General features: G+C 37.4%; 2 protein-coding genes across 2 annotated transcripts; both read right to left on the reverse strand.

Annotated features, from left to right (window-relative positions):
* Positions 1-1,917: 1,917 nt before the first annotated feature.
* Positions 1,918-6,920, reverse strand: LOC104241384 (cytochrome P450 CYP749A22-like). Its single transcript, XM_070160364.1, has 5 exons — positions 6,485-6,920; positions 5,948-6,171; positions 5,623-5,855; positions 3,226-3,598; positions 1,918-2,415 (listed from the first exon to the last, which is right to left on the reverse strand). The coding sequence occupies exons 1-5, from the start codon at positions 6,747-6,749 to the stop codon at positions 1,987-1,989; spliced, it is 1,524 nt and encodes a 507-aa protein (XP_070016465.1). The 5' UTR covers positions 6,750-6,920; the 3' UTR covers positions 1,918-1,986.
* Positions 6,921-9,721: 2,801 nt separating this feature from the next.
* Positions 9,722-12,443, reverse strand: LOC138880428 (cytochrome P450 CYP749A22-like). The gene is made up of 5 exons (XM_070160559.1): positions 12,138-12,443; positions 11,694-11,918; positions 11,373-11,605; positions 10,916-11,291; positions 9,722-10,232 (listed from the first exon to the last, which is right to left on the reverse strand). Exons 1-5 carry the CDS (start codon positions 12,162-12,164, stop codon positions 9,804-9,806), a joined length of 1,290 nt encoding a protein of 429 aa, XP_070016660.1. The 5' UTR covers positions 12,165-12,443; the 3' UTR covers positions 9,722-9,803.
* Between the last annotated feature and the right edge of the window lie 8,333 nt (positions 12,444-20,776).

The raw sequence follows: 20,776 nt of genomic DNA on the forward strand, positions 1-20,776 counted from the left end.
GTTCAGTTGAACCCACTTGCCACCACGTGCATCTGCCACTGATGAGCATGATGTCGCACGAACTTGGATTAGTTAGACTCGTAAATATCGAATACCAAATGATTATACAAAAATATAAATTCTTCATTCTTAAGTTACTTTATTTTGTCTATCATTTTTATTTTATTTTATTTTTTCCATATGTGTTTTAATTTGTGTATTTGTTGTCCTTATGGACCTAGCTAGTCGACTACTTGTGGAATTGTAGTCATGAAGGATGAATAGCAAGGAGAGCCAAGAAAACACAAAAAGAAAGGTCTAATATAAGGAAAAGAAAGAGAAAAAAAGGCATCGTGCCTTAATTGATCAAATACTACCATAAACTTCAATGCATATATTCTAATTAACTCCAACATTCTTCCATTTTTTCTACAGTGCAAATTAACTTGGACAACATGGGTAACAAACTAGTAACAATCACGAGCAAAATATATATATCAAGATAACTTAAAACTGATAAAGGGTAAAATTCTCCATCTTTTTGCTACACGTCGTCTCTTAAGTTCCATTATCGTTCTTTCTTGGTTTCATGTGTTTTTTTCTTCTATTTTAAACCTTCCACCCTTCAAATAAGAAATCAAATAAACTTAAAGAAAGAGCGGAAGGTTTAGAATGGAAGGAAAAAACACATGACAAGATTATTGATGAAAGAAAGTTACATCAATCTTGGATATTTATAGGCCCGGGAAAATGTAAAAGTTAATAATTGACATGGAATTATAATACTTAATGAAATTCAATAAACAGATTTAGTGTATGAATGCATTGATCAACAACAACAACGATCACCCAGTAAAATCTCACAAAGTGGGGGTCTGGGGAGGGTAGTGTGTATGCAGACCTTATCCCTACCCCGAAGGCGCAGAGATTTTGTTTCCGATAGACCCTCGATGGAAATAAAACAAGTATGAATGCATTGATCATGAATAATTAATCCCACACTCAATTAGTTGACTATTGATATTCCCAAAGAGTACAATTAATTTTAATTGCAGAATTCCCAAGTCTTTTACCTTTAATGTTCATCAGTTTTCCAAGTGGAAATAAAAGCAAGAGAAAGTGACCGTCAATATCTTATCTACTTTTACACTTAATTCAATATTTTGGATGCTAATTAACCCTGTAGTCTTCCAATAATGCATGCAAGTGATCTTTATAAATTACGCTTCTTTGTCAAAAGTAAAATGCTGCTCCTATTATTACTACACTACAGAATCAAGAACTGTTGAATTCATTTAACTATAATGGGTTCCTCTGAAAGCACCACAAAGAACTCAAACGAAAGAAAAGCTGGGCAAAATGGGGAGCAGTTGTCTGCTGCTGCCACAGATTCACCAGAAGAAGTGATACAAAAGCTAGCCTTAGTAGCTGGTGTAGCTTTACTAGGATGGGGCTTGAACAAGCTAATCGATGGAGATTCGAACGAACGAGCCAATAACAAGAAAATGATGAAAGCTCCAGGGAGGGACTATTACATTTACAGGGATGACTTTGAGCGTGATCCTACTGGCTATTTCCGCAACCTTCGCCGTGATTAAGTTACCATGCATTCAAAAGAAAGCTTGTTAAGATTGTTATGGAAACTAATATAGAGTCTTGTTTCGTATTTGACGTATTTGGTAATCACTATGTGCTGTTGTTGCGACATCTTTTTGGTCTATATTTTTGTGCAATGAACTTCATCTTTTAATTGTCGTACGTCTTAATTCTTTGCATTTCCTATCATGTTTTCTGTTTTGGTTTACTTCAATTTTATCCATTGTTGCTTTTGTTATGCTTCCTATTTATGTGTGTGATGGCGGCGTGCCAAGTTTACCGACTACAACAGGTTAAACTACAGTGATAATGTAAAAAAAAAGTTTAATCTGTTCGCGTATATAAGTTAAATCCAATATCTATTGACCAATAATCAAGTTCCTGTTTGTCTTTACATACAACAAGAGACCCTTAAATCTTGTGGAGAATGATTTTAACTCCATGCTGTGGACGAAGCATAAAAAGCTGAACAGGAGAATGAACATAACTTGGTGAAACTGTAAACATATAACGTTGTAGAATCATCGAAAGAGTAACTTTAGATTCAATCATAGCAAAGTTCAAGCCTAAGCAAGTTCGAGGTCCATAACCAAATGGCAAGAATGCAACTGGATTGTTGTTTGTAGCTTTAACAACACCTTCAGCAAATCTTTCTGGTTTGAAAATATGTACATCTTCTCCCCATATTTTAGGATCATGTTGAACTGCTAATGGTGATATATATAGCTGCATTTGAGGTGGTAAAGTTAGCTTCCCTAGCTGTACTTTCTTGTTTACTTTCCTTTTGATGAATGGCACCGGAGGGTACAATCTTAAAGATTCTTCAATAATCATGTTCATCTACATTGAAAAAAAAACGAGTAAAAATACTAATTAGATACTTGGAGCAACGATTAAGTTGTTTCCGTATGACCTATATGTTAGGGATTCAAGCTGTGGAATCAGCCACTGATGCTTGCATCAGGATAGGCTGCCTACATCACACTTCCTTGGAGTGTGACCCTTTCCCGCACCCTGCGTGAACGCGAGATACTTTGTGCGATGGGCTGCCCTTAGAGACGATTTAGCTTAAAAATAGTTGAGAAGCACTAAGCGATAGAAAAATACTTTTAAATGTTGATGTGTCAGGTTAAGTGCTGATAGTTAAGCTATTTTTTTTGGTTAAAATAACTAAAGTGCCTTTTAATTATTCACAAACATATAAAATGAAAGGTTTCATTTTAAAAGATGTTAGGAATAGAATAGTAAAAACTTGGTCAAATCAAGTGTTTATAAATTGAAAATACATAAGTTAGGAACGACCAACATATAACTTTTGGGTGATTTTGATGTATACGCGTTTTTGTGTAATAATCCAAAAAGTATTTATAAGCTGATAACTTACCCAAACACCCTCTTAGTATATACTTATTCGAATTGATATATGCATGCAATAAAATGGCAGCCCGGTGCACTAAGCTCCCGATATGCACGGGTTTTGGGAAAGGGTCGGACTACAAGGGTCTATTGTACCATGCATTTCTGCAAGAGGCTGTTTCTACGGCTGAAACCCATGACATCCTGGCAACAACTTTATCAGCTACGCCAAGGCTCCCCTTTGATATATGCATGCAATATTCAAGAAAAATGATTAAAATCCTCAATGCTTACTATTTTCAGTCTTGATAGGCCATCTGCGGTAGGAACATTTTTGCCAAATGATTCAAGAACTTCTTTTCTTGCTTTTTCTTGCCAATTCTTGTTTGTAGCTAGCAAGAGTATAGTCCATCCAAGTAAAGAAGTAGTTGTTTCATGACCAGCAAAATAAAATGTCTTGCATTCATCAACTATATCTTCTACTGAAATTGGCTTCTCATTATAATCTTGATAAGCCTCTAAGAGTTTCCCAAGGAAATCACTTCCAAAGTTATGTTCTTGCCCAAAAATTTCCTGTTGTCTTTTCTTTATTATTCGAGTAATACTGTCGCGTATGCCCTGCTCCAGTTTCTCTGACTCTATTTCATCTCTGCTTTTCCAAATTTGACTACACAAAATTTAACAAGTAAGTTGATTAATGAGTTACTGTTCTTCCATGGTTGGCGCTATTTCGCGAATGGTCATTCAACTTTCAGTCTATGATACTAAAGTCATAAAACTAACTTTCGGTAACTTTTGAAGTATGCCTATATACCGTAGAAAAAAAAAACTGAAAATGTTAGATCTGGTCTTGGAGAAAACAAGCAGGATGCCACATGTATTGAATATAATTAAGTATAATCATGTCAGTAACTCACCTTACATAATATCCACGCGATACCATATATAAAGGCAATAGCTCATTTTTTTTGACCCAACCTAATACCCAATGTCTTTCACCAAGCGCACATCTTGGGGCGCTCTATAAGTGAATCAAAAATTGAGGTTTTATTGTTTTTAATGGTACCACGGGAATATTATGTGAGGTAAGTTGTTGAAATCGCAATCTACTTGTGTTTCCAATGCCCTATTTGGCATTTTTTGGCTTTTATTATTTTCTATGATTAAGGGTGTCAAATGGGCGGGTTGGACTGGCGGATTAAAATGGGCTGAGTTCTCCACATGGTGTTTATTGATCTGGAGAAAGCGTACGATAGGGTTCCTAGGGAGGTCTTATGGAGCTGCTTAGAGGATAAAGGGGTCCCGGTTGACTATATTAGGGTGATTAAAGACATGTATGCTGGAGCTAAGACTCGGGTTAGGACAGTAGGAGGCGACTCTGAACACTTTCCAGTTATTACGGGGTTGCACCAAGGGTCTGCGCTCAGCCCATTCCTATTTGCCCTGGTGATGGATGCACTGACTCATCATATTCAAGGGGAGGTTCCATGGTGCATGCTATTTGCTGATGACATTATTCTAATTGACGAGACAAGAGGCGGCGTCAACGAGAGGCTAGAGATTTGGAGACATGCTCTTGAGTCTAAAGGTTTCAAGTTGAGTAGGACGAAGACGGAATACCTCGAGTGCAAATTTGGAGTTGAGCCGATGGAAGCGGGAGTTGAAGTGAGGCTTGACTCTCAAGTCATTCCCAAGAGAGGTAGTTTCAAGTACCTTGGATCGGTTATTCAGGGGATCGGGGAAATTGACGAGGATGTCACACACCGTATAGGGGTGGGGTGGATGAAGTGGAGGTTAGCGTCGGGAGTCTTGTGTGACAAGAAAGTGCCACCGTTACTAAAAGGTAAGTTTTATAGAGTAGTGGTTAGGCCTGCCATGTTGTATGGAACTGAATGTTGGCCGGTAAAGAACTCACACATCCAGAAGATGAAAGTAGCAGAGATGAGGATGTTGAGGTGGATGTGCGGGCATACAAGGATGGATAAGATTAGGAATGAAGATATTCGAGAGAAGGTGGGTGTGGCCCCCATGGAGGACAAGATGCGGGAAGTAAGACTCAGATGGTTCGGGCACATTCAGAGGAGGAGCACTGATGCACCGGTGAGGAGGTGTGAGCGACTGGCTGTAGTGGGCACGCGGAGAGGTAGAGGAAGACCTAAGAAGTATTGGGGAGAGGTTATCAGACAGGACATGGCGCGACTTAGGATTACTGAGGACATGACCCTTGATAGGGAAGTATGGAGGTCGAGCATTAAGGTTGTAGGTTAGGGGAGAGTGTGAATATTTCTACAGCACAATAGAGTGAGACTATCCAGTTAGGAGTTAGACTAGGAATGTCATTGGTCGTCTATTGATGCAGGGCTTTACCTTCTAGTTGTACTATACCAGCCATCTATTTCATATTTCGTATTTCGTATTCGTATTTCGTATTCTGTATTTCATATTTCATATCTCTTATATATTGTTGTTATTTTTATTACGCATTTTTATGGTACTAATATATCATCTCCTATTGCTTTTTTGAGCCGAGGGTCTCCTGGAAACAGCCTCTCTACCCTTCGGGGTAGAGGTAAGGTCTGCGTACATATTACCCTCCCCAGACCCCACTTGTGGGATTATACTGGGTCGTTGTTGTTGTTGTTGTTGTAGATACAGAGTTAAATCTATGTTGCATCTTGTGGATGGACTTACCTGATGCCAGGAAATCTAATTTTGTGAGCATTTCTGGAAACTAGCAAAGCTAACTTCATCAGCATCTGAAATATATTCTTTCCTTCTAAGTAACTACTTCCAAATGCAGTCCTGGAAATTATTTCTGATGTTAATATCCTAAACTCTTCAAACACTTCAATTTCCTTTTCTTCATGCATTTTCCACTTTTCCAGCATTGTCTCACAACTCATAATCATCATTGGAACCATACTCTGCATTCACAAAAATTATTAACAAAATTAACACTATTGGAAACAGAGAACTTGGCATATAATATATTTCAAAAAATGCACAAGAATTTTACTTTTAGGCTTTCTCCATGGAAAACATGGTTGGCTAGTATCCTCATTTTTGTCCATTTTTCGCCTTTAGACGACGAAACACCATCTCCTAAAAGCTTCTTGGAAAAGCCTTCAAGATCTATTTTAGGAAAGTTGTTGTTTCTATTACTCAGTATTTCTTTGAGAAGTTGTGGTTCAGTCACTACTAGTTCAGGTTGCAGTCCATACCAATAGAGAAAATTTGCCCCTATTATGTGACAATAGAAACAGAGAAATATAATCAGTAGTTTATATAACCATATAAAACAACACATTTAAAAAAAAAGGTAATCCGGTGCACTAAGCTCCCACTATGCGTATGGGTTCGGGGAAGGGCCGGACCACAAGGGTCTATTGTACGCAGCCTTACCCTGCATTTCTACAAGACACTGTTTCCACGGCTCAAGCCCGTGACCTCCTGGTCACATGGAAACAACTTTACTAGTTACGCCAAGTCTCCCCTTCTAAGATAACACATTAAAAAGGTATTTTCAAATGAAATTATTTGACATTTATATTACCATAGACGTTTTTCCAAGAAAATACATGAGGTAGAATTCTTGGAAATATGTCATGTGACAAGTGATTCATGGATTTTGTTATTGAGTCTTTTCTCATTTCCACAATCTCTTTAGTGTTTCCATGTAAGAACTTGTATGTTGGACCTTGGATTCCTTGTGATCTCATCAGAAATTGTACGCGAATCGGACTCCATAGCTTCTTCAAGATCCAAAAAAGGAGAATTAACAAAGAAATGAAAAGAAAACTCGCGATAATGATTATCATTATATGATGAATGATGTTCGCGATTTTTCTGAATCCAGATATCGAATAATGGACTTGAGTGATTTTGGTTTTCTAGTGTATTCGACTAAGGTTGAGAATATTAGCTTGAGTTAGCAGACAAATAAAATTCAGATACTGGCTTTGGCTTCATCAATAGCATTTCAAATTTGCATATTAAATCCCTGAATTAATTGTACATTAGCTATTGTAATATCTAAGATCACTATTCTTGTTTTTTGCTCTTGGCAAAGGTTTGATATGAATAGATGGTGTGGTCCATGAAATTTTAGGTGTCAACAATGATTAGAATGGATTATTTCATGCCAAAATGCAGTACAATAATTCCATATATAAAAAAGAGGTTGAAAGTGAGAAGTCTCAAGAGTCAAGACAAATAGATATAATGATCTCTCTTTTTCTCAGTACATGCACAAGATTATTAAACCTTAAATAGATTTTCAATATTATTTTATATTATAGTAATTGACTGCTTATTGTTCAGTCGCTTTTACCGAAGTATGTGTTTTAGATGATTCCATAGGCCATATGAAGTATATGTTTGATGCAAAATAAAAAAATCATGAGCATGTCCTCTCAATCAAGCCTGAAAGTCGAAGGCCAACACTTTGGAGATTTCATGTAATTACAAGCGACTTGCATCAGGGTAGGCTGCCTACACTACACTCCCTTGGGGTGCAACCATTTTCCGAATCCTACATGAATGCGAAATGCTTTATGCATCAGGCTGTCTTTTTTTTTTTACGAGCTAGGGCTTTGTAATTGAGATATACATCAGTCACCTTGGTGTTAAAGCTAAAAATGAGACTTAAACGCATCGTGAAAAATTATAAGCTAAACTTCATTCCTATTGTAATAATAAACAAACAAACAAAAGGGGAAAAGATTGAAGGATTAACTCTTATTGCAATCAAGATTTGGAATATATTGTGAAGTGGAAGTTCATAATCAGGACACCATAGCTTGGACCACATGATTAATTAATTTATTGTGTGTACCTTTTTTTTCATTAGAAAATGATCCAAAAAAATTGCTGATGACTGTGTGAGGAAGACAGCATGTGGACTCTACTGAGGTAATAATAATGCTCAATAATGATAATCTTTACTATTCATCCTCTTTAATGGAATGCAGGTACGCAACTGGATAATCCTACCATTACCCACACATACAGGGAGCAAAACTACGCTGCATATTATCTAGCTCAACACGGTTCGTCTAACCATGCTCAGGATTGCACAACAATCTTCACTCAACCACCAGATTTTTTGTTACCACAACTACTAGCTGATCAACAAGGCACTGCCTTCCCAAGTTTAGTCAAATCCACCAATACGACGGACTTGTGCTACAGCCACCCCATTTTGGCATATGACCAAGCAGCTGGTCACTTTTTTTGATAACTCCTTTTGTAATACTGTGCAACCAGCATGTTAGACTATCACTAATGTGTTACTCTTTTTCTCTTATAATATTACTTCGTCTAATTTTCATGTCTTAAAATTTGCTGATGGTATGTGAGGATTACATAATTATAAGATCACTTTGATTTAATATTCTTTATCTTTATCTGTCTTTTATTACAAAGGTTATAAGAAAATCTATGATAATATGAATCCAAGAATGGTACTATACCTGGTAATATTGGGTGCTTATTCAAGTACATTGTGGTCCTACCTATGGTAATATGAAATCAATAATGGTACACAATTTGTTGATATTGGTATTTATGCAAGTAACATGCTGTCCTTCTCCTAATGACATTCAAATCATTAGCTTCTCTTTAATGTAAGCAGCCTTGCCTTTATATAGTTGTGTCTGAATGTAGTGATATCTTGACTTTTAAAAGCAGTCACTTATACAGAGGCGAATTCAGGATTTAAATTCTATTGGCTCAACTTTTAAGGTTCTTAGTAGGGGTGTACAAATGAAATCGACAAACCGCACCAACCCGATAATCCGAGTCAAACCGAGAAAAAAAAAACCCGACTATGGTTTGGCTTGATTTTGTTTGGTGTTGGAAAAAAAAAACCCGACCATATTTAGTTTAGTTTGGTTTTAAATAAAAAAAAGTCAAACCGAAACCAAACCAGCCTGGCATTATATGTATAAAAGTTTTAAATATATTTAATACATAAAAATATTTATTGTAATGTAGTTTATAAATATTTTTTAAGCTTTTGCATAGTTTTATATTATTTCAAGCTTGAACTTATAATTTTTGGATGCTCCAATAAGTTTTATAGTTCATAAATGTTAGTAACTCAAATAAATCCTAAACTAATATCAAATCAATAGTAATGCTAATAAAAGACATTCAATTCAATTGTACTATGAATGAAAATAATGTTGGATATTTATTTTTTTAATTTTTTCGTGATTTAGATAAAATGCATAACTTATTTTTCTTTTAGTGTTTAGTCATGTAAATGATAATACTTATTAGTCTTACTTATTTTAGCAACTTAATTATTAGTAATTTTAAATTATGTTTGTTTTTATTATGGCTTATTAATAATGCTTATTTTATGCGATTTTTATTATCTTTATTGTTGAATATTTTAGTACAATGACATGACTCTATCTCATATTTTTGTTATTTTATTGAAAAACACCTTAAATGGTTCTATCTTACTAGGATTAAAGAAATATTTGGAGCACAAATTTTATATTTTGTGTTATGAAGACTTTATGGGAAAAGAACCCGAAAACCCGAAAAACACATGAAAACCTGAGATTTAAAAACCCGACTTTTATTTGTTTGGTTTGGTCTTTAGATTTAATAACCCGATACAATTGGTTTGGTTTGGTAATTAGAAAATCCGAACTAACCCGGTATATGTATACCCCTAGTTCTTAGCATTAAACTCATTGCATTTTTAAAATTATGGATTCAGACCTGCTATTTATTATAATTTTTGTGAATTTTATACTTAAATTTATGATTTGCGTCGAAAATACAAGGAACTCGTGAATTCAGAAGCTTTGTTTGCAAAACTTTTATTTATGTACATTATTTGGGGACATTGCTATGCCCTAAATAGATTCAAGGACAACTTTAACTCCATCCTTGGGAGTCAAAATGAAAATATCACAAGGATTATGAACATAATTAGGTGACAGAGTGAACTTATAACGCTGCAAAATCATTGATAAGGCAATCTTTGCTTCATTTGTTGTAAAATTCAGACCAACACAAGTACGAGGTCCCAATCCAAAGGGGAAAAATGCTGCTGCGTTGTTGTTTGTTGCTTTAGCCACCCCTTCTGCGAACCTCTCGGGTTTGAAAATATGAACATCTTTACCCCAAATTTGTGGATCGTGGTGCAGTGCCAAAATTGGCATGAAAATTGTCATGTTAGCACGAAGAGTCATGCTCCCTAGTCTAACTTCTCTTTTAACTTTCCTTGTCATTGTAATAACTCGAGGATACAATCTCATACATTCATTAAGTATCATGTTCATCTGCAGGAAACAAAAAAGGAAACTATTGATCATAATAATTAAGTAAATAAAAGTGTGATCTCTTTAAACGCTAAAACTCAAGATGAGATAGTTTCACAATTCAATTCAGTATCAGAGCAGTCATCGGTCAGGCAATTCAATTCAGTATTAGAACAGTCATTGCCTCCCATTATCAAAAAGAATTTTTCATGTGCTTGGCGACAACAACAATAACGACCCAGTGTATTCTCACAAGTGAGGTCTGGGAGAAGAGATGTACGCAACCTTACCCTTACCCTAGACGAGCAGAGAAGTTGTTTCCGATAGAGCCTTAGCTAAAGAAAAGATGAAAGACGCACTGATATCAATTAATAACGTACTTGGCCTATGTAAAAATATCAGGTCAGCATGTGGGGGCGTGATGAAGACAAAGACGGAGACAGGATTTAAATCTTATGGGTTCAGGATTATGGTTATTTTAAGTTATTAGGTTGTATCTTAATAATTTGCGCATATTCAATGAATTTCTTAAGACAAATATAAAGTTTGGATCAAAGCTACTGGGTTCGGCTGAACCTGTAGTCGAATGGGCTGGCTCCGCCCCTGGATGAAGATATAATTAAGTAAATAAAGTGTACTCTCTCTAACAGGTTAAACTTTTAGATGAGATGATCGCACAATTTAATACTAAGAGTGTTTCTTACTGTTCTTAGTCTTGTGATTGCATCAGAAGTTGGATTTTTAAGGCCACAAAATTCTAACACTTCTTTTCTGGCTTTTTCTTGCCATTCTGGATGATGTGCTAAGAGAAAAACAGACCAACCAAGTAAGCTTGTTGTTGTAAGATGTCCAGCACCAAACAATGCCTTGACCTCGTCGATCATTTGATCTATTGTGATACTTTTGTTCATGTCCGATTCGTGCAAAAGCTTCATAAGTTGTCCTAGGTAATCAGTCCCAAAATTCTCAAACGTTCGATCTTTAACCTTTTCTCTTTTCCTTACTAGCTCAAGGATGGAGCTCTTGATTCCTCTTTCAAGTTTCTCTGCTTCAATTTCATCATTTGTTCTTATTAGCATACTGCAAAATTCAAGAAACCAATAATTATGAATGAGACGTAACGTCCTGAGGAAATCTCTTGTTTCCTATAATGTTGATTACATGATTCCAGGAAATCTGACATTGTAAATATTTTTGACAGTTATTGCAGTTAATTTTGCCACCATCTCGAAAATATGTTTGCCTTCCATATAGCTGCTTCCAAACGCTGTCCTGGAAATTACTTCAGTTGTTAACAGTCCAAAATCCTTGAACACGTCGAACTCTTTTCCTTCGTGTTTTTTCCATTTCTCTAGCATTGTTTGAACACTCGCACTCATTTCTGGCACCATATGCTGTACATAATTTCATCCATTCATACCAACATCAGTACTTTAACGTTTTAAAGACGAAATACTGATACTGTAAAGCTATAAGGCTTACTTTCAGGCTTTCGGCGTGGAAAGTGTGGTTGGCTAGTTTTCTTACTTTTGCCCATTTTTCACCTTCATTGGTTATTAGTGCTTCCCCTAGTAGTTTTTTTTGCATAGCCTTCCATGTCCATTTTCGGGTAAGTGTCTTCTTTATTGGCCAATATTTCTTTGATAAGTTCTGGTTCAGTGACAAATAAGTATGGTTTTGAGCCATGCCAAGTGAGGAAATTCCTCCCTGTCACCGGACAAAGCAAACACAATGAACAATTCAGTGATGAGTTTAAGTTCTATGCACTAACAGTGTTAAAATATTTACACAATCAGATTACTTACAAGGTTATTACTAGTAACGTGATAAAAGAGTGGTAACTAAATCTACTATCATAGGTTAAACTACAATGCTAGCGTAACAAATATTCACACGTGTGCATCAAATTTAACCTAGTTTACTTACCATACATCCTTGTCCAAGAGTAAACATGAGGCTGAATTCTTGGGAAAATGTAATGAGAAATATCCATCATAGGTTTATCCATAGTTTGGCTTCTCATGAGTGAAATTTCTTTGGTATTCCCATGGGGAAAGCTATAAAGGGGTCCTTTGATTCCCTGAAAACTCATTCTATTTTGTATTTGAAGTGGTATCCACCATACTAAATAAAGGAATTTAATGATTGTCCAAAGGAGATAGAGACAGAGGGTACTGAAAAAGAAGATTATGAAAATTCCACCTAAATCCATCTTTAGGTAGTTTGGTTAGGATCTGATAATTGAGTGAAATCTATCTCTATTTAACTCTGACATTTCATTTAAGCAAGATTTGTGACAATGATGTGTAAGGAATCTATATGTTGGAAATAAAGACAGATACATGTTAAATTCCAGGTTTGTCATTATTGAGGAGATTATTAGATTTATTAGTAGCTTTTAGAGTGTCAAGGTTGTTTTAGTGGCTTCCCGCCTATGCGTCTGCCCTGACATTTCTCTGTTTTTTATGGGCATTGTATTACATAAATTTTTACTCCACATCGAAAGTTATGGGTTCAATAGAACCCGTGAATTTAACAATACATCCACCCCTACCTGGAACTTCTAAAGTTGTTAATGAAACATATAAGTGTATATCAGCAATTAAAAGGCATAAGAACATGCATATGACGGAATTGACTAACAGTAACAGGGTTTTCGGATTACAGTTATTATATAAAAGTATTAGAGACATCTATTCTCAACCAGGAAATATTCATCCATTTTGTCATTTATGCTAAATGGCAATCGAAACATGTTCAGCAATCTTGGTTGGATTGGAGATCGTCAAACTATCTGAACACAAATATGGACTTGCTGGCAATGTTACACGGTCTTCAAAATGTTGTTACACCCATATTGTATCCTCCAAAAATGCACTACTTTTGGAGGATCTGACACGCACCAGGCAACATTTTTGGAAAGTCTGAGCAACATAGCTTGTTGGAATCTATTCATTTTGAATGAAGAAGTTCACTTCAGACAAAGTCTAAAGAAGCTGCAAAAGTCGCAATAGTCACAACATTAATTATTTGATGCTCATCTGCATATGGTTTTCTTGTCATAGGATGTGATGGGTTCACAATGTCTTAGCTTTATGTTTTTATGATCTAACAAACTTACTGTTAAAGAATTAGATAAGGAACCTGACACACTTGGTACAAATCGCAAATCAATGGACTCCAGCTAAATGTGAACTACTATAACTTCAGAAGATAGACAACCAACACAAGGACCCGATACCCTTGTGTTTCCCTGACAGCAGTACGGAGTCAATTATGTACAGCTGGAAAGTGACGTTGCTGCCTGCACTGTACACAGAAACAATGCAGGACAGTTCTGCAGTCACTTGTCCTTTGACCAACCAAGTGATTACATCATTCAAGTGATGTCATCCAAGTTGTATTAACAAGAGTATTACAACAAAACATCACTTGAACACTTGATAATTCACTTCAAGCATTCAAGCCATCTGATATTCGAGCATTCAATTCTTAAGTGCATCAAGAACAAAGTTTAACACTACTACAGACTAGAACCTAAATCTAGTATTTTGTTGTCCTTAGTTTAGTTGTAACTTTGTAATTGTTCTTCGTTATAATTCCTAATTTGCTTAGCTAGAAGCGTTGCTTAGGAACCCTCTTGTAAAATCATAAATCCTTGGTGTTTGTATCGTGACTAGAGTTAGTCATGAGTTGAAGTCTTTGTAATAGGTGTATTGCAAAGTGGCTTATAATAGGTGTATTACAAGTTAATGAGGGATTAAGAGTTTAATTCCTAGATTGCATAGGTTGTAATCTAAAAGTTGCTCATAGTGAAGTTGAAATCCTACCAGTGTAGGTCATGGTTTTTTATCCCCTTGAGCAGGAATTTTTCCACGTAAAACTCCCTGTCTTATTTACCTACTGTTTCATTAGCATTCTCAGTGGGAACTCATAAGAGGACCTGGTCTCTCTATAGTTTGGTGGACTCATATAAACTGATAATTGGTATCAAAGCGGGTTCCTCTTATCAGGCTAACACCTAGCACGGATCCTTATGGCTGCTCCACCAAATTTTGAAGAAGGTCAGTCTACGTATAGACTACCCAGGTTCAATGGGCAATACTATGGGTGATGTAAGACAAGAATGCATGATTTTATCATGGCTGAAGATTCTGAGTTGTGGGATATTATATGTGATGGTCCTTTTGTCCTAACAAATAATGTCGGAGATCTTCCAGTGACGATGCCAAAGACCAGGAAAGAATACACCGATGGAGATAGGAAAGTTGTGGAGAAAAATTTTTGTGCCAAGAAAATTTTGGTGTGTGTCATAGGACCTGATGAATACAACAGGATCTCAGCTTCTCAATCCACTAAGGAGATATGGGAAACTTTGCAAACAGCACATGAGGGAACCACTCAAGTAAAGCAATCTAATATTGATATGCTTATCACTAAGTATGAGCTCTTTAGGATGAAAAACGATGAATCTATTCAAGACATGCACACAAGATTCACTTCCATCATAAAGGAGTTACACTCACTAGGTGAATTCATTCCCATGAACAAGCTCGTGAGGAAAATTCTTAGTATCCTGCCTAGTTCATGGGAGAGTAAATTAATGCTATTACTGAAGCAAAGGACTTGCAGGAGATGACCAGAGACGAGCTAGTTGGAAATCTGAAAACCTAGGAAATGAAGAGGAAGATAGACAGTGAAATAAGAGAACCAAAGAAGGAGAAGAACCTGATACTCAAAGTTGAAGGCAATGATTCAATTGAGGAAGACTATGACATGGCTTACCTAACCAAAAGATTTTAGAAAATGGTCAGAAGGAATGGTGGGATACCAAAGAGAGGCAGTTTCAGCAGACCAAAGAATTATGACCTCTGTCATAAATGTGGAAACCCAGGGCACTTTATCAAAGAGTGTCCTCTCCTAAAGCAAGAACACTTCAATACAACCTTGATAAAGCAGCCAAAAGGAACTCGGTTCTTGACAAACACTTCAAAAGAAAGAACGTCGTTGATAATGTTGTGAAGCAAGCTCTTGTAGCAAGGAGAGATTCCTCCAGTGAGTCTAAGGAAGAAACTGATGCAGGTGATAGCTCTATGATGGCAGTTGAAAGTGAAGCTAATGAATATGATTCAATATTTGCTTTGATGGCAAAATCAGACGATGATGAAGATGATGACAATGATGAAGTAAATTTCAGGGATGTTCAGAGAAATCTAAAATCCTACTCTCCTAAAAAACTCATGTCATTAGCAAATGTATTAATGATGCCCATCATAGTCTTGTAGATGATAAGGATGCCTTGACTATAGAATTAGGAGATGTTGAGCAAACCAGAGATGACTTGGTAGTTTGTGTGGTTGACTTAAAGAAAACTATAGATAATCTGGAAAATGAAAAGAAGGCTTTAACTGAGAAAATCACTTGACGAGTCCTATCCTTCCTATGAAAAAAGAAACAAGGATGATCAAGATAGACAGCCTCTGCTAGTTTCAGGTAAAGTCATTGACATGACAAACGGAAAGGCAGACATGATGAGTCAGGTGAAGGAACCAAGTGAAGATAATGCAGTATCCTCTTCACCAGTTGAAGAGGAACAAAGTACCACAATTACAACCACTGAAGTTGAAGAAAGAGTGGTTGATGCAGTTCAAAGTACTCCATAGGTATCTAAGAGAAGAATGCAAGGGAACCAGTCAGACTTACCCAGCTCCTTTGCAAATGAAATTCAAGTGCCTAACTAGAAACACAAAAGCTCTCATCCTCTTGACAACATAATTACCCCTTTAGATTCAGGTGTGCAAACCCCGATCAAAAGCCAGAAATTCACTTGCCTTCTGAGCCTTTCTTTCCTAAATAAAACCCAAAAATATCAAGGAGGCCTTAAAGGATGCAGACTGGATTACAACCATGCAAGATGAGTTGCATCAGTTTGAAAGGAACAATGTATGGCACCTGGTACCTCGACCCTTGGATCGAACCATCATAGGAACCAGGTGGGTATTCAGGAATAAGCTTGATGAACATGGAAACACTACAAGGAACAAGGCTAGGCTAGTAGTTCAAGGTGACAATCAGGAGGAAGGAATTGATTATGATGAGACGTTTGCTCTGGTTGCTCGCATGGAAGCTATTAGAATCTTAATCGCTTTTGCATCACATATGGAATTCACTCTGTTCCAAATGGATGTTAAAAGTGCATTTCTGAATGGATTTCTTAAGGAACAAGTCCATGTAAAGCAACCTCCAGGGTGTGAGTGTCATGAGCACCCTGAATATGTTTTCAAACTGGAAAAGACATTGTATGGGTTGAAGCAGGATCCTCGAGCATGGTATGAAAGGTTGTCAAAGTTCCTCTTAGAAAATGGTTTTACAAGAGGGAAAATTGACAACACCTTGTTCTTGAAGAAACGGGGGAGGAACCTGCTCATCGTTCAGGTATATGTTGATGATATCATTTTGGGGGCAACAGCTGATTCACTATGTGAAGAATTTGAAAAACTCATGGGAAGTGAGTTTGAAATGAGTATAATGGGTGAGCTGAATTTCTTCTTGGGTCTTCAAGTGAAGCAGTCCACAAAGGGTACATACATCTGCCAACAGAAATATATCAAGGAGCTCCTGAAGAGGTTTGATATGGAAGCATCAAAAGTGATAGACACTCACATTGCCACTGCCACTCGACTGGACATGGATGAATCTGGCTCTTCTGTGAATCAAACCATGTATAGAGGCATTATTGGGTCCCTTCTCTACCTCACTGCCAGCAGACCTGATATTGTCTTCAGCGTAGGGTTAATGTGCAAGGTTTCAGTCAAATCTCAAGGAATCTCATCTGAAGGCTGCCAAAAGAATTTTGAGATATCTTAAAGGAACACAGGACTTGGTCCTGTACTACCCCTCAGGTAACAATTTTAATCTTATTGGGTATGTTGATGCTGACTATACAAGTTATCGTATGGACAGGAAAAGTATTTCTGGAATGGCTCACTTTCTAGGATCATGTCTCATCTCATGGGGCACAAGGAAGCAAAACTCAGTGGCTCTTTCAATAGCTGAAGCAGAATATGTAGCCGCAGCTTTCTATTATGCTAAGCTCTTATGTATCAAACAGCAATTGGAAGATTTTGGTGTGTATACTGGCCTCTTCTATGTGATAACACCAGTGCACTCAACACGTCCAAGAATCCAGTTCAACACAAAAGAACCAAGCATATTAATGTGAGACACCATTTTCTTAGGGACAACGTGGAGAAAGGACTTATCTGCATGAAGTTGTGTTGTACAGAAGACCAAATTGTAGATATCTTCACCAAGGCTTTGAGCAGAAAACATTTTGAAAGAAATAGGCTGGATGTGAGGTTAATAAAGCCTAATTGAGAACCTGATTCCCATCAGTTGGCTATGAAAGTCACCTTCAGGTAAAATTAGCTAAAGTGTTTTCCGTCCAAGTCTAACTCACTTCAATACCGTTGCATGTAGGCATGCATGATGATTATAGAAGCTGTAGATGCACTACATGGGTGGTAAAAGAGGATTGAAATTTTTAAAGACAGGTCAAGAACCTGGTTCTTGTACCATAGATTAGTAGTCCTATACATTTTTCATACATATCTTAAAAAGGTGCGAAAATCAGTACCATGTCATCCACCTTTTCAGACTCTGCTGTCACGTCTTTTCATTTCAAATCCTTTCCATCTCCCTCTGAAACGTTACAACTCCTCACACATTACTGCCATTTCAGGACCGATTTTTCTCTCTCCCTCATAATTATCTTCTCCCATTAAAACCTTTTCTTCTTCTTGAACGATTATACTCTCCTCTTAAGCTTTTCCCTAGAAAATTCTCAACTGTATCCTTGCAATGGCTGAAAATCACCCGATAATTCCTTCTCCAATTGAGAACACCCCAGAGAAAACCCTTGATTCTTTCATCCCTGATGAACCCTCTTTCACCACTCCAGATTCAACCACTGAAAACACCTTCAAACCAGATTCCCATACTCTCTCTAGTTCTCATGCGACTCTCTCAGACCTCTCTCTCACTCCAAATGATGAGAACTCAGAAACCCCAAAATTCGATAATTCTTCATCTCTATCGACTGAAATTCTCACCGACCAAGTCAAGGGTAAAGAATAGGGTGAAGTCCCAAAGATTGTAGAGGTTTCAGGGGTTAGTGTTGATCAATCTTCAGTTGTTCTTGCTCCTAAGTTTGTGGTGCCCATGGAGTCTCTCGAGGAGGAAAACGTCACAAACATACTTGTTATATCTGCAGATGGAATAGTGCATGAGGTAATCTTTGGTGTGCAGATGGAATAGTGCATGAGGTAATCTTTCACAAACAGGGGTTTGTGAAAGAATTAGTTATGGTGCTCTTTGAAAGCTCTACACCAGCATAAACTACTGGGACTTCTCGTAAAGGACCTGACCCCTCTCCAGAGGAAACAGGTCAAGGATCCTCCTCCTAGGTCAGTTCTGCTTCAGCACTCTTTCCACACTTTGCTGCTGAGCCCTTGGAGATTCTAGTTCCTGAGATGAGGTCTAGTGATGAGGAAGACCAAGATAACATTGCTCTGGATGCTTTCATTGTCAAGAAAAGGGCAGTAATCACTCATGAGTCTTCTACTAAGAGACCTACTACTAGGTTGAAAGCTAAAGAGGAATATGAGTCTGCCTTACAGAAGAGCAAAATGAGCAGTAAGAAGAAAAAAAGAGATTGGTGAAAAATGGAGAAGTGGTATGTGACAAGGACATTCCTGTGGTAGAAGTCAATGAGGAAACAATAGAGGAACCCAGTTCCTTGGTTACCAGATCTCCAAAGAAGAAACAATCTGCTTCAGTGGAGGATGTTACTACCCCTAGTTCAAAGGTGAAAGGTGTTGTGAAAGGAGGAAATTTGAAACATGTTGTGAGTGAACAATCTTTTTCTGATGAGGATGTGTTGAACAAGTCTAGTGGGAAAGCAAAATCAAGTGTGAATTCTAGCAAAAGGAAGTTGGAACTTGTGAAAGAACCTGTTTTTGCAAAAAGAGTGAAAATGAGACTAGGTCTGCTACAGATCGATTGAGGCACCAAAAGGTCTTGTTGGGTCACACTTTTGACCCAACAATTTCTGATATGGCTGGCATGAGACAAGTAATTGAGTTGGTTGAGTTTCAACGGTGGGGGCATCTATTCCAAATGGATGCGCCCAAGGTGTATGAAGATGAGGTCCAAAGCTTATATGCCGACCTCTTTCCTAAATGGGGTGGATATTGTGTTTGATGTTGCTATGCTTGGGGATATTCCGAAAGTCCCTACTATTGGTATGTCATCTATGAAGGATGTGTGTGGGTCAAACTTCAGAAATGCTATCGTGAAGGATAATGCAAACCAGAAAGGGGAACGGGTTCACAAGAAAGCCTTGCTCCCTGTTTATCAGTTACTCTTCGAGTTGGTGAACAAGGTTCTTCTACCCCGTGCTGAGAGGAGGTCCATGACTTCCAGGTCCGACTTGTATCTGATGGAGGCATTGGATGGATTTACACATGTGAACTTGCCTGCCATCATGATTGAGCATATACAGAAGGTGGAGACTTTCAAGGATGGAAACCATGGTCTTCCATATGGGTTTCTTCTTACGCACGTCTTTAAGTTCTTCAAAGTGCCACTGGGACAGTGTAAAGTAGGGACCAAGAAGCAGACTTTCTCTCAAACAACTTTGGAGGAATATAAGTGTATCGAAAAGAATGGAAGGGTAGGCAGTACTTCAACAATCTCTCTGCTCATCAACGCTCAAAACAGTGCAACTAAGGAGATTCGAATGTTGAAGACGAGGAATGTTATCCTGGAAGGTCAGCAGGCCCAAGGGGCCTTAGGGTCAAATGAGGAGATACCTCGTTTGACCAAAGAAAATGCTGATCTGAGGGCACAAGTGGAGAACCTGAAGGAAGAACTGCTCATCGAGCAAACGTCGGCGAATGCCCGAATAGATCTTGTTCTTCAAACCTTTGTTGCAGCTTCCAAACCCTCTCCTTCTAGTGTTCCTTAGACAACCCTTTCAGTGACCAGTTTCTGGATTTTATGTTCTTGTTTTGATAACTTGGCAGTTGCTTTTTTTCCTTTTGTGATATGGATGGGATGTACTTATACTGTTCCCGCTGAACACAGTCCAATCTTTGCCTTTGCTATATAGAAAAGGCATATGTTTTCTATACATAAAAACTATCCTCTTTTGCTATTTAATGCTATGTTTCTTTGTTTCTCTTTTCTATCATGTTGTGTGCGTATATGTGGCATGAGTTAGCTAGGCTAGACTTCTTTATGTTGATTACTTGCTTGTGTATTTTTAATTTTCACAACCCAAACCGATGGGCCGAGATGGGAACCCGGTACCTTACTCAATCGAGCATCAACATAACGTATTTTTTCATGTCATACTATCATAGATAACTAAGCCAGAAGGTGGCTGTGAGATAAGTAGAATATAACATATGATACCAACTTATACATAAGGTATACGGGCCCATAAGATCAAAATAACCATTTGTATACTGAACATAGGCCGACAAGGCCATATAATCTTTTAC

The sequence above is a fragment of the Nicotiana sylvestris genome, chromosome 10, assembly GCF_000393655.2.
Source record: "Nicotiana sylvestris chromosome 10, ASM39365v2, whole genome shotgun sequence".
NCBI lineage: Eukaryota > Viridiplantae > Streptophyta > Magnoliopsida > Solanales > Solanaceae > Nicotiana > Nicotiana sylvestris.